Raw genomic sequence first — 14039 nt, 5'->3', positions numbered from 1 at the left:
AGATTAGGGATAAGTTTTTGGTATCACATGTCTAGCAAAAAAACATTGTTCCTTCATGTTCATTGTTCACTAATTGAAATCACTATGGTTAGTAGATGAGCTTTGAAAATTATACATTTTCTTTATAAAACATTGGTTATGTTCTAGGAGCAGGAATGTAATGAATTGTTAAATAAATATGTAATTTGATTGAAATTTCAATATAAATCCTAGCTGCCAAGAAATAGGAGGAAGTGTTCTTGGAATCTATATTGACCAGTGATTGAAGTGGGTGCATGATTTTCCCCTCATCATAGTAAAATAGTATCTTCCATACAAAGAACAAGACACATATAAAACTAATAATAGTATAAAATAATTACAACCAAYAAATCCATATGCACATTGGAGACAGGAAGGTCTACAAAGCAATTTCAACAAATTCTCATAGCAAATGCAGATACGGTACTCCATAGATAAGCACAATAACAGTTAATCAACCAAAAACATAAAGAAGCCCTAAACAAATCATCATTCATCAAATAAAAACCCTAATMTTGAAGCYCTTGGATATAAACGAATGGTACACATACCTGAAATTGAAGATGGAGACTRATTACGCTGAGGAGACGACAAACAGAGGAAACAGTGAGAAAATGAGGAATGCGAGATTGATGAGGAATGMGATTGAAAYAGATTGAGTTCTGCAGTCTCTATTGCTTCTGAAATAGGGATGATTGATGTTGAAAYGATRAKGAATGCGATTGAAATAGGGGAATCGRAGGATAAAATGGGAAAAAAATCAGGATCGTATCCTCTTACTGCGATAAGAACGGGGATAGTTGCTGACCGATTGATGTCTGGTAAGAGGTACGATAAGAGCCTCTTTTTAGAATAAGTGGTTAGTAAACACTATATATCTTATTAAGGTAAGAGCCTCTTGTTCAATAAGCATCAATAAGAAGCAAGTAAACAGCCCCTTAGCATCGAGATGATATCTAAAAATTCACACATAATACTTTCTTAATTTATGATTTATTATCGATTATTATTCAACCGGTAAACAAGACCATTAAATAAATTCAAAATTTGTTATAAATCATTAAATAATAATTTTAAAAGTTGATTTTTCAAAACAAATATAAAATTAAAGTTGGTTCAATTTAAATACAATCTTTTTTTTCTTTCTTTTTATTGAACATTTATTTTCCAACCAAATTTTCTTAACAAAAGAAAAATATACTTGTTTTCCCTCCTCTTCTCTGTTGAAGAATATATCATTTTTCGATACAGATAAGAAACTTTCTGTGGTTTTTGACACAGTCGTTGGTGTTACGTCCATGGAAACCCACAAGGAGGAAGAAGAGGATCAGGAAGCGGTAAACTTCGGGAGATCATTGCTAGTACCAAGTGTTCAAGAACTTGCAAAGCAGCCCCTAACCAAGATCCCACTTCGATATGTGCGCCAATTTCATCACCAACCTCTCTCCGATGATACGACTCCATCTGTGCCGGTCATCGATCTTCACACTTTACTTGAAACCGCTTCTGGATCTTCAACGTACTCCTCTGAGCTCAATAAGCTTCATACAGCTTCTAAACAATGGGGTTTCTTCCAGGTCTCTCTCGATCTGTCATCCTTACAAATTACAAACTGTATTTGTGGTTTGATTGCAATTAATCCTCATAAAATCCAACACAATACCGTAATATGGTAAACAGACCAAATTTAGTGATTTCTAGTATGACAATGAATCGTGCAGTCCTCTGATCTGATCTTGGCTATATATAACTTACAAAATCAGTGTTCCTTTTACAATAGTTATAGACCATTGGAGTTTTGTTATTTGTGGAATTGGAACCCTTGGCTACCTAGAGACACCTAATTTTGAATACACACTGAATTCTTCTTGATGTGAATGTAACACTGTTTCTAGGATAGACGCAAGGAGGTCTACATGAGATGGACTTTGACATTGTGTTTATATGGTGTATTTAAAGCTATGTTTGGCAAACTATGATAAGCTAAACTAGTTGATAAAGATAGATGACATTGTAAAATGACTTAAAAACATGTTGAAAAATTAATTGGAAAAATACAAAGGGCATTATTGGAAAAAAAAAGTCTTTGAGCTATTGAATCGCTACTTGAATTAGTTCTAAGAAAAAGAAGGGTATTTTTTTCTTTCAATAAGCTCAAAAAATATGCTAGGTTATTGTCACAACTTATGTGAAGTTTGTCCAGAAAGCTGAAATGGTCCAGATAAATTAGGAGAAAAGAGGAAGCTTGGAGAAGGATCAAGAAGGAATTAGCAAGGATCAAGAGGAGCCTAACATAGCCGGAAGTATCCATGCCCTTGTAACTAGAAGCTTCTTTGCAAATATCTGGTAGAATGGTCTAGATAGAATTATGTAGATATAGGGTTGGAGCAGTAAGGCGATGGATCGTGTGAGAAGGAGAGTTGGACGACTTATAGTATAGGTCGGATGTTTCCGTGAGCAATAAGCAGCAGATCCCTTATTTTGGGAAAGCTGGTGGCCGCCTGTGAATTCTTTCAAGGCAAGGGGCGGCCTGATTCGACATTGTTGTTTACTCTAATCCAGTCGAGGTGGTTTTCACCGGCGCGTAGGTGGTCTAAGTTCACAGGCCCAGAGAGGTGAGAAGCGTGAGAAGGGATCTGGACCCTTGATCACCTTTAATCTCAAACCCATCCATGAATCATGCTTGATATGGGGATTGATCGGGTGAATCTCGGTGCATCTCATCCTAATATGCGTCCAAGGGTGGAGATCCCTTCTTACGCTTCTCACCTTAACTTTCCTTCTCATCGGAACCCAACCCTAGAGCAGTATAAAACTATAAATAAATGGTAATCCCTCATTTGTAAATCACTTCACAACTCCATAATCAACTCAATTGTAAAGAAGTTGAGTAATAGAAGAGTTAAAAGACAAGTCCTCTTTCTGCTACAAGGATAGAAAAAAGCCATTGTTCAGAGAATCTCCAACAAATATCCTATAATTTTTCTAAAATAAAGTGTCAAAAACTAAAATATCTAAAAGAATTTTACACTCAACTTTGACATCACTCTGTTTTAGCAATTCCAACATTAATTACATTATTAAAATATTTTGTAGGTTCATCATCCAATGCACTTATTTAAAAAAGTTTATAAAAAATTATAACACATTAAATCTCATGCAAAGGTCGTTTGAGAAGGAGAGTTAAGATGAGAAGCGTAAGAAGGAATCTGGACCGTTGATCACCTTTAATCTCAATCCCACTCATGAATCACGCCTGATATAGGGATTGATCCAGTGCATCTCATCTCGGTGCATCTCATCCTAATGTGTTCTAAGGGTGGAAATCCTCTTACGCTTCCCACCTTAACCCTCCTTCTCTCACCGGAACCCAACCTTTAATCTCATTGGTGGAAACAATTAAAATAATATATCTCTCTCCTCGATTAAATATTTCTCCAAATTTGGAGATTTCTGCCTTCTCTCTCTTCTTTTATCTATTTTAGCATACATTTTAGCCGTTGGAGCAAAAAAGGACTCCAAAATCTCTACTCTAACAGTTCTTGGAGATGCTCTGAATCCTTCAAAATGCCTAAAGCAACATTTTCCTTGGTGGTTAACACCTACTTTCAAGCTATCTTGTTATCACGGCGAAAATACAAAATTGCGGCCATGACCGATATTTGAAATAACGATTATATTGGTGGTATAACGGTTCATATTATGGTTTTAAAAATCGTTTGAGACGCCTCAAGGCGAAGCGGCCCAAACCGCACCTGAGGCGGTGCCTCTTGGACCCTGGATGAGGCTTATGCCTCGATTTAGTGAGGCGTACGCCTCAGATGATCCGCTTTAACGGTTTCTTTGACTTTTTTATAAGCTTTGTGGCGATAGTAGCAATTCTCTTTATAGTACAAGAGTCTTCTTTTATTTTAAAAAACGGAAAGTCAAAGCACAATGACCCCAATGTGCGTGTTTAATATTTTAAAACCCCAAAAGCTATTACTTTCTCCCTTCAATCAAAAAGTGTGGTTGGACCCTACCCCTTCCTCCAAGCAACCACTTTTTTTACATTCTCTCAGCCTATCTCACGCCAAAGCAATGCCTCTTAGTAATCTAGTATTATAAAATGTATATATATGTGTAGTACATATACATATTTTGATGTATATATATTTCCACCTCGTGCTTAGGCCTCGGACTGCCTTGAGGCTTACGCCTTGCCTCGTTGAGGGAAAACGTCTCGAGGCCCGATTCCGCCTTTTAAAACCTTCATATAGTATTTCTTAGAATTATATATATATATATAATATATATGTATGCATACATAAACAAGTTTCAACATCATAACATTAACTTAAACAAGTTTCACAAAACAAAATAGGAAAAGTGTTCATAAACTAGCTAATCGCAAGCAATAGGTTTAACATCCGAGTCAACATCATCTAATACGTTCACTTCTTCGTTTAGGCTATCTTAACATTATCTAATGCGTTCACTTCTTCGTTTAGGCTAGCTTCTGAATCTTCTTCTTCTTCCCCTTCATCTCCAACGTGATCATCATCATCCCCAAGTCAAAAACTCAAAATAAAAGCCAAAAATAACATAAAAAATAACGACATAGTCTAAAGAGGCCCAAGCTAAAATGTCGGAATATCGGTCCGCAATTTCACCTCAAATGGTGGTCAGTTGCGCCGCTAATATCGGAAACGCAATTTTCACCGCAATTTTACCTTAGTCCCCAATCCGCTATTGCACCGTTATTGCAGCGCTATTAACAGCATAGCTTTCAAGTGGTATTTACTGGGCCCGTTTGGTTAGGTTAAGACCCTTGTCACACATGGCTAACATTGGACCAACAGTGCAAAATCTTTGAGCTCTCCATCATCGAGTGCCTGATCTTCATCCAAATACATGGAGAAGGCAAGATTCACATACAATTCCTTGACAACAAGTCCTAAAACTACATGGAAACAGACTATTTCTACTGATTGTGCAATGGAAGAAAAACCGTGAAGACAGCTCCTAAAATAGAGCCTCGTTGAATACGACATTGTCTTAATGGCCTCATGGTTAAGTTGGCCTTGAATGGAGCTCATCCACTCCGTCTTAGTAAACCATGGGGATTTACTCTTTCTAGCATTTCCCTGTAGGATTTTACCATGAAAAGTACTTACTTGATGGAAGCTATATGTTTAGCAACATCATCAAATTTTTATATATGTTTAGTGTATAAAAGAAATGCCAGATATACGTACTAATATTATCTTGATTTTATCTTTATGTCTACTGTTCGACTGTAACTCAAAATTGAGTGACCTGCTTTAAGATAAGTGAACGCCACACATTGGGACCAAATGATGATGGTTTTGGTGTGATCCTTCAGTTGGCCTGTATAAAATGAATCCTAAAGCCTGTTAGCTGTTTGGGTGGTTCTTCATTAAGTCCTGTATGGATAAATCTGTCTGTGAGGATTAATCTGTCTGTATAATTGAGAGGGTTTTTGTTTGGGAGAGTTTTTCATAGATGGAATGAGCATGTTTTTTAATTGGGAATGACAGGTTAAGAAAAAACTTGGCTTTCTGCAAGTCCATTAAGCTCATTAGGCTGCTAACAAGCAGGCCCTTAGTAAACCTCTTGTTTTGTTCTCTGTGTGTGTGTATATATATTTGTGTTTACATGAGACATTTAGTTCATATGGTTGATAAAAACAGGTTATAAACCATGGAATAAGTGAGTCCTTGCTAGAGGATTTTAAGAGGGAAGTCTTGAACTTCTTCAAGCTTCCAATGGAGGAGAAACAAATGCTTTGGCAGAAAGCAGATAACCATGAAGGTTTTGGTCAGCTATTTGTTGTATCAGAGGAGCAGAAGCTTGACTGGTCTGACATGTTTTACATAACTACCCTTCCACACAATCTCAGGAAATCCCAACTATTTCAGAAGTTGCCTCTCATCCTCAGGTTCTCTCTCTAGTCTCTCCTCCAAGTCCAAGCTTCTGGTTTACAAGTTGTCACTGTAGGTTACATTTATTATTTATTATCTCTTATAATTCAAGTTTACAACTTATTATTGCGTGCCTATAACTTCTTAAAGCTCCACGTTTTTAAACTAATTGATAACCAACGTGTTCAAATAAAGGATAAGCGTAATCCTATGATTTTCTCTTTCCAAATCTCTGGCCAATTCAACATATTAACTTTGAATTTGTATATCAGCTGATTCCCAATTCAAAAACACACAAAACCATAAAATAAAATCCAGATAGACGGAGAATAGAACGAAGTATATAGGAAGCAGGATTGAGGGTTCAAGTTCTGAGCTTCAGAATCGAGATGCATTGCTTGAGTACACAACTAATTGGGTCAAAAACGTGTATCGAGTTCACATTGTGCGTTACATTATAACCAAGTAAAGAAGAGGAGAAATACCAAATGTGTTTCTAAGTTAGATTATTCAATATTTTGTTATAAGTTTGCACACTTCTTCACATCTCGGGGTTCTTCACCAAAACAACTCTACTTTGGGGTAGAGAACAAGTCTGTGTACTTCCACCTCCCCCAAGTGAGGCGTACTTGGTGAGTTCGGTTTGGTTTGGTTTTGGTGATGCTTATATAGTTGTTTCAATGCTTTGGAAAAAAATTGCAGGGAGAAGTTGGAAGCTTATTCTAAGGAAATGAAGAAGCTAGCAATGGCCATCTTGGGTCAAATGGCTAAGGCTCTCGAGATGGATGGAGATGAAATGAGAGAGTTGTTTCACGATGGTGTGCAATCAATAAGGATGAATTATTATCCCCCATGTCCCGAGCCAGAACTGGCTTTGGGATTTTCCCCACACTCCGATGCAGATGCTTTAACGATCCTCTATCAACTAAACCAAACAGAGGGCCTCCGAATTCGAAAAGATGGAAAATGGGTAGCTATTAAACCTCTACCAAATGCCTTAGTAGTCAACATTGGAGACATAATGGAGGTAATGACAGAATTTTTTATTCCAATGATTGTTTGTTTCAGTAAACCAAACCAAATCAAACAAACCGGGTATATCCCACCTGACAGCTGTATTCGTAGTTTCAATAAAACCAAACGAACCTTGTATATCCCACTCGAGAGCAGTACTGATAGTTTCCATATTCTCAATCTTTTTTTGTGTTTTGCAGATTGTAAGTAATGGCGTGTATAAGAGCATTGAGCATCAAGCAACTGTGACCTCAAATAACGAGAGGTTTTCGGTAGCAACATTCTACAGCTCCAATATGGGTACCGAATTAGGCCCTGCACGAAGCCTTGTTGCAAAACATAAAGTAGCTAACTTCCGGCGAGTCCCTCTTGAGGAATACATCAAGGGATTTTTTGCTCAGAAGCTCAATGGAAAATCATACCTGGATTTTATGAAACTGTAAGAAAACATTACTTATGTATATTTTAGGGGTTTGATTTGCAGGATTTGGTGGGATTTCCATTCCAATCCTGCGGTTTAAAAGAAAGCCCGGAATTGAAGTCCCAGGATTTCAATGAAATATCACAAACATGGGATTCAATGGAATCATGTTTTAAAATATGTTAAAAAACTTATTTTGGAATAATCAATTAATAGAAGATAATTTAATTATTTTATATTTTCTTGTAATTTGTTTTTATATATTATTTATAGAGAATGGAATTCAATTCCATTCGAAATCTTACATACCAAAAATTCCAAATCCTTTCACGATATCCAAATGTCTCAAGAACATTCCGTCAAACCAAACATACGCTAATGATGTTCAAAGAAAGATAATTTGACCAAGTTTTACATATGTAGTTTAGATAGCAATTGTTTGAAGAGCAAGGTTGCATAAACTCCACCACTTATGTTGATAAGCTCATCATGCCTGCCGTTCTTAGCAATAGCACCATTCTTCACAACTGCAATTATACCTTAAACGGTGGATATTTTATGAGCTACCATAACGGTTGTCCTTCCAATCATCACCGTATCTAATGCATCTTGAACTATGTGCTTCGACTCTGCATCCAACGCACTCGTGGCTTCATCTAGCAATAGGACTTTCGGGTCTTTTAGCATCGCCCTTGCGATCGCTATCCGTTGCTTTTGCCCACCCGACATTTGCTCACCTGAAACCACAACAAACCAAACGAACACAGTAAATTTCATACATAAATAAGATCTGGAGGTGAGATGTATGAAAACCACAAAGCATCAACAATTGAGGGTTTTTGAGAGCTTATTGAAAAGCTTCTTAGTCACATCACATTGTGAAAAAGCTCAGACGAAAAACACTATCTTTTCACTTGTAACCGGCTAACTGCACAAACTTCCAATAAGTTGTTTTGCTTGGCCACTAAGCGTGTGGGTCCTAGTTATTGAAAAAACCTCTCATGATAAAGCATACCATTGTGGATGTCTCTTACCTCTAGACCCCCAAAGGGATAGAGATGTTTCCATGAGGACCCCTAATTTGCAAAATAAATAAATAAAGAACAAGTGAGCAAGCTACCAGTGAGGGTGTGTGCAAACAAGCAATAAGACAATGCATTGGCATCTTATACTCCTCAACTCGGGTTGGACCTTCCTTGACGGGAGCGGGGTCTTGTGCTACCGCTCAACCTTAATTTGTAAGAAAGAATTTTTTTTGGTTACGTAAGGTGCATCCGCTAAAATTTGGGGTATGCTCTGAGATATTAGAGTTCTTGAAGAATTAAAGGTGTACATATGTCGAAACTTTTAAAAAGAATTGTTTCCCTCTCTTCTCTCACACTCCGCTACACACAGAGACACATCACATGTTTTAATTAAAGAAAAATAAAAAAATGAGGTGGGGAGTGATCATTGGTCTTGAGTCAAATGTCAGTAAGTCAAAAAAGGGTGTGAGATGACCCTTCTTTATTTTGTTCCCTCTCCAAACAAAAAAACAACCCCCCAGGTGATCCTGTTCGCTACCAGACGCTAATCGCTGCTCAACCAAAATCGCAACTGTCCACTGCCTCCGCCCTCCGACCACCCACCACATGGCACTGACGACTGTTCCTACTTTCGCTCAGCTTCTCAGGGTTCCGTCTCTCTCAACCTCTCAAGGTTTACTTCCCAAACCTAACTTTAAATTAACATTTTTCCTTGAATTTATTCTTGATGATTTTGCCCTAAATTTACAATGATATACAATTAGTCAATTATGATTTATGAAATATGTTTACATGATGATTTCATTGATTTGTTTAATTGTTACATGATTTATTTGTTTGCCCTTATTTGATATTAGTCAATGACCCTAAATTTGAAATTAGTTTTTGCCCTAAATTGATTAGTTATATCATTATGCAATTATGTTTATATGACTTCATTGATTTGTTTATATGATTTATTTGTTTGCCCTAAATTTGATATTTGTCTTTTGTCCTAAAGTTTGATTTTAGTCTTAGCCTAAATTGATTGATTAGTTATAATGTTATACGGTTTACATGATTTCATTGATATACTTACATGATTAATTTGTTTGTTTTGAGTTCTTATATTAGTCTTTACAAAAAAAAAACCTAAAAATTCTCTCGAAATCAACCAAAAAACCGAAAATTTCTAAAAAAAACCCAAAAAACCCCTCAAAATTAACCAAAAAACTTAAAGAAAACCTCAAAAGATGGAATTCGGGTAAAAGCACATCGAGCGGCTTTACGGACATTTAAAGATGCGCCCGTTCGACAAAAATCCTGGGTCCAACACTGCCTCACCTCTTCCACCAACTTTGGTGTCGTAACCATAAGGCAACGTAACCACAAGGGTGGCGCCTGATTGGTTTGAGCTTAGCTCCAAAGGTTAAAAATAACAGGAGTTCCAGGTTCAAATCCAAGGAGAAATAAAAATCCCCTTGTGGCCACAGAGATTCAAATACGGTGACTCCGGGCTATCTGCAAAGCAGATGGTCGCCCTGGGATTAGTCGGCTTGCATAACGGGTTGGATATCCAGGTTAATAAAAAAAACCATAAAGCAATGTTGATATGAAGTTGTAGGAGTTTGATGCTTTTGCGACTTTGATTATTTCTTCCTTGGTTGCACCTCCTTGCTTTCCATAGGTTATGTTAGTATGGATCGTCTCATTAAATAGTATAGGCTCTTGGCTTACTAGACCAAATTGTTGCCTTAGCCAGCTTATTTTCAACATTTGGATGTCCATGTCATCTAGGTAGATATGGCCCGAGCATGGATCATAGAATCGTTCAAGTAGACCTATGATCGTCGACTTCCCACTTCCATTCTCTCCAACGAGAGCCACAATCTACAAGAAACTTTGCAAGATTAGAAAACCAAACAGTTTGAGCCTTTGGTTCCCAAGGTTAAGGGTTGCTCTACGGCCATGTTTGGCAACCATAAGCTAAATTATAAGATAACTAAATTTTTAATCTTATTAAAAAACCCGGTTGGTTAGCCATAAGCTAGAGTAGATTATAAGATAACCAAATTTTTATGCTTAATGAAAAAGCCCCGTTTGGTTAGCCATAAAATAGTCTTTCGAAAAACTACTTCAAATAGTGTTTCAATAAGCTCCGAGAGTTATTTTCCCATTTTTTAGTTCCTTCTAATTACGCCCCTCATATTTTCCCAGGTAATTTATCAACATGTTCTTTTATTACTCATTACATTATCATTTAGTTTTTACGAAACGTGACCAACTATGAGCTAAAACTCAATTATCAGCCAACAGCTAGCTTCTCAACTAGTTTGTCAAACATAACCTAAAGACCGTTTACCAAAAATTGTACCCGGTAAGAGTCATCCTTCTCACTAACATTACCGTTTGGCCATCAAAATGACATTATGCAACAATATTACTCGGTAAGTGCTTACTTGTAAGAGTCGTTATCCTCACTTACTAGGTAAGACTAGTTCCTTGCCTTGCCTCTTTCCAAGTAAGATTCTTGGCCCTTTCCATGCTAATCAAGTAAGGTAAGTGACCCGTAACCTTTGGTAAATGTCCCTAAGGGGCTGTTCGGTTCATTTTCTGTTAGAGAACATGTTCGGAATAGGGCTTCGCCAGTTCTCATTGTAGAGTGGGCTTCCGGTAGCGGGGGTTCGGTGGTAGTGGTAGTGGAGTGGTAGAAGCTGGCCGCGATGGTGGTTCCTCGGCTAATTGAGCTTCCTACGAGGAAAGGCTTAGGTTGTGATGAATTTGGGGTTTAGGGTTTTGGAGAGAGGTCGCCGTTTATGAGTTAAGATCGACATTGATGCCATTTTTGAAGGTTTTTGCTGATCAGGTGCAGTCATATAGCTATAAACAGTGATTGGTGTTGCAAGGGTTCTCGTTTTAATTTGTCAAGGGTATTGAGGGAAAAGGGCCAGGTGAGTGTATATGACTATACTTTTGTAGCTGAGTGCTTGCTTTAGCTATCGGCTGCCCGGATAAGCCCATACCGAACAACTAGATATGGCTGTGTGAATAAGCCATATAACTTATACAATCTATTAAGCGGAAACCGAACAACCCCTAAGTCTTTCTTTGTGAAAGGAGAATGAGGCCAACTTCGTTGATATACTTAAACAATAGACCAAACAACAAAAGGAAGATATGTGAAGTCTTTTGATAAATGGGATACCTTTCCAAATTCTATTGTCAAAGATAAATCCCTGAAAAGTTGAATATCTGGCCTTGTTGGATACTTGAAACTCATATGTGAAGCTCAACATCACCCTTTACCTGATTCGATGCTATGCTACTTTTGATGCTCGAATTAATCTCGGGCTTACTGTCGAGAATCTCAAAAACTGAGACAATAGATTCCAAGCTTTGTTCAAATCAGAAAGCAGTATCGCTGATTGAGATAACCCCGATGATAGTGTTGACAAACAAAAGAAAACGTGAATTTGTTTTCAGTCTATATTAGAATTGTAATTGCCAAAGGAAGTATCCGTCCCAAAACAAGTGTCCACATTTCAATTTTAGTTTGTCCCAAAATAGCTGTCCACTTTCAAAAGTAACCACCTACTTTTCAATCCTACCCTTAATTATGAGAAAGAGAAATTCAATACTCCATCTATTATTAAGAGTAAAATTGTTATTCAGTTAATTAAAAAGACTGTGTGCCTTTTTCCATTGTGAACATTTATTTTGGAACGGAAGAAGTAACACTATTGATTTGAAGTTTGAAATAGTTACCCTGAAAATTTCTCTAAAGGTTATTGTTCCTGAAGAATAGATCCAATGTAGAAAAAGAAAGAAGTTGTGGAGTAGACGAAAGAACTGAGATCGAAACCCACACCATTTACAATCCCGCTCACATTTCTTTTTGTACAGGTTGATCACCTTCTCTTCAACATCAAAGGACGAAATGATTCTGACGTTTCCAACTGCATTGCTCGCACTTGGCTCGCTATTTCATACATCACTTTGGCGCGCCGACACTAATGCTTTTGTAAAATGTCATCTGAATATATCCATGCATACCAAGTAAAGGCAATAAAAATAGTATTACAAGTGCAAGTATCCAGTTGGCGGTGAAAGTTATCACCAGGCCAGTCACAATCATTGTTATGTTTGTACAACTAGTGCCAAAGCATCACCAACAATATTCCTCATCGTTGATGCATCCGTTGCTAGCCTTGCATCAACTGCACCGCTCTTTTATACATGGGAAATTTCTAAAATGTCAAAAGAGATACAAGAGGAACATAACCATTCGGGTAGATGTCACCCTCCGGAGTGCGTCTAGTGCATTGGTCCCACAACCATTATGGGGAGGTAAATCACTACAAGTCAGCATTAAACGATGATTCCCATGTTTGAATCAGGGACTTTCTTTATGGATGCCCACCATCCTACCGCTCAGCAGGCGGCACTCATGGGCGTTATTTAGAAAAATAACTTTTTAAATGCATGACCTTCTACTCTCTCCGTACCAAAATAAGTGCCATATTTTATTTTAGTTTGTCTCAAAATAAATGTTCAGTTTTAAAAGTAGGTGGTTGTTTTCCAATTCAAGCCTTAATTTGAAATTCATCATTCCCTCTATTGTTAAAAGGGAAAAATTGTTATTTAGTTAATTAAAAAGTGTAATAATTATATATTTCTAAAACTGTTTAAATTTTATCGTAGACATTTATTTTGGGACGTAGGAAGTAACATATATAAGAATGTCTCTACCTAATTGTTAGCTCTCATATTTCATTTAATGTAAAAGTATGAAAAAGTATTACTGCAAGTGTTGACAGAAGGGGTTCTACCACAGAAGACCACAGAGGACCAACAACAGAAGATGATCATTCGTACAAGTCAAGATTGACAGAACCTCTGTTGTCTCTCACAGAGGTTTTGGAAACTGGTCCTCTGTCTTCAAGTGCTTACAAGTCATATCCAGGAGAGCCTCTGGGATGTCTCACAGAGGGTCTGCAGTTTATCTTCTGTGAAGAACTACTTCTTATTGTTTTACTTAGGTTAGTTAGCTGCTCGTGCTTCTCACGTGACTATGTTTGTAATCTGCTTTATTTGAATGGCTTAGATCATTTCACTTGTCTAGGTCATGTCAGAAAAGCCGTTAGGAACTAGTATAAATTGCAGCTTAGGCCTTTGTAATTCAGTGTGCTTCCCGTATTGTAATTGTCAATATTTTCAATAGAATTGAAAATCATTTGAAGTTTTTCTCTCGTGTTCTTCATTTTCATTCATCTGTGTTCTTGATTGATTTCTTACTCTGTTTGTTCATATATTGTTTCTACTGCACTGTTATTGTCTAAAAGATCATCCAGAGTATTTGATTAATATCATAAGGTGAATCTAAAGGTCCTAACAATTGGTATCAAAGCAGGAATCAAATTCTAATTTGATTTATTCTGTTCTTGGTATTAATCTGCATTTCTCTAGAACACCAGTTTTTCTCCTGTTTACCCTGTTTCATTCAAATTCAATGGCGAACTTGGTTATTAACTCATTCATGAGTACTGGATCTCAATTAAAGCCTCCTATGCTTATCTGTGATGAATATCCGCAATGGAAAGAGCAGATGATCAACTTCCTAGAAAGAATTCACCCTAGAATGTGTGAATTTCTCTA

The 14039-nt window shown here is 37.1% G+C and overlaps 1 protein-coding gene and 1 pseudogene across 1 annotated transcript; one reads left to right on the top strand and one right to left on the bottom strand.

The window, feature by feature from the left end:
• Window positions 1-1214: 1214 nt before the first annotated feature.
• On the top strand, window positions 1215-7690 carry LOC112519321 (protein SRG1-like). The gene is made up of 4 exons (XM_025127372.1): window positions 1215-1598; window positions 5715-5962; window positions 6648-6972; window positions 7160-7690. The coding sequence occupies exons 1-4, from the start codon at window positions 1320-1322 to the stop codon at window positions 7400-7402; spliced, it is 1095 nt and encodes a 364-aa protein (XP_024983140.1). The 5' UTR covers window positions 1215-1319; the 3' UTR covers window positions 7403-7690.
• A 101-nt stretch (window positions 7691-7791) lies between these two features.
• Window positions 7792-14039, bottom strand: part of LOC112519924 — a 60478-nt pseudogene continuing 54230 nt past the window's right edge.

This window comes from Cynara cardunculus (assembly GCF_001531365.2).
Source record: "Cynara cardunculus var. scolymus isolate 2C chromosome LG 10, CcrdV1, whole genome shotgun sequence".
NCBI classification, from domain to species: domain Eukaryota; kingdom Viridiplantae; phylum Streptophyta; class Magnoliopsida; order Asterales; family Asteraceae; genus Cynara; species Cynara cardunculus.
Note: the sequence above shows the minus strand (reverse complement) of the source record. Positions and strands in the feature narration are given on the sequence as shown.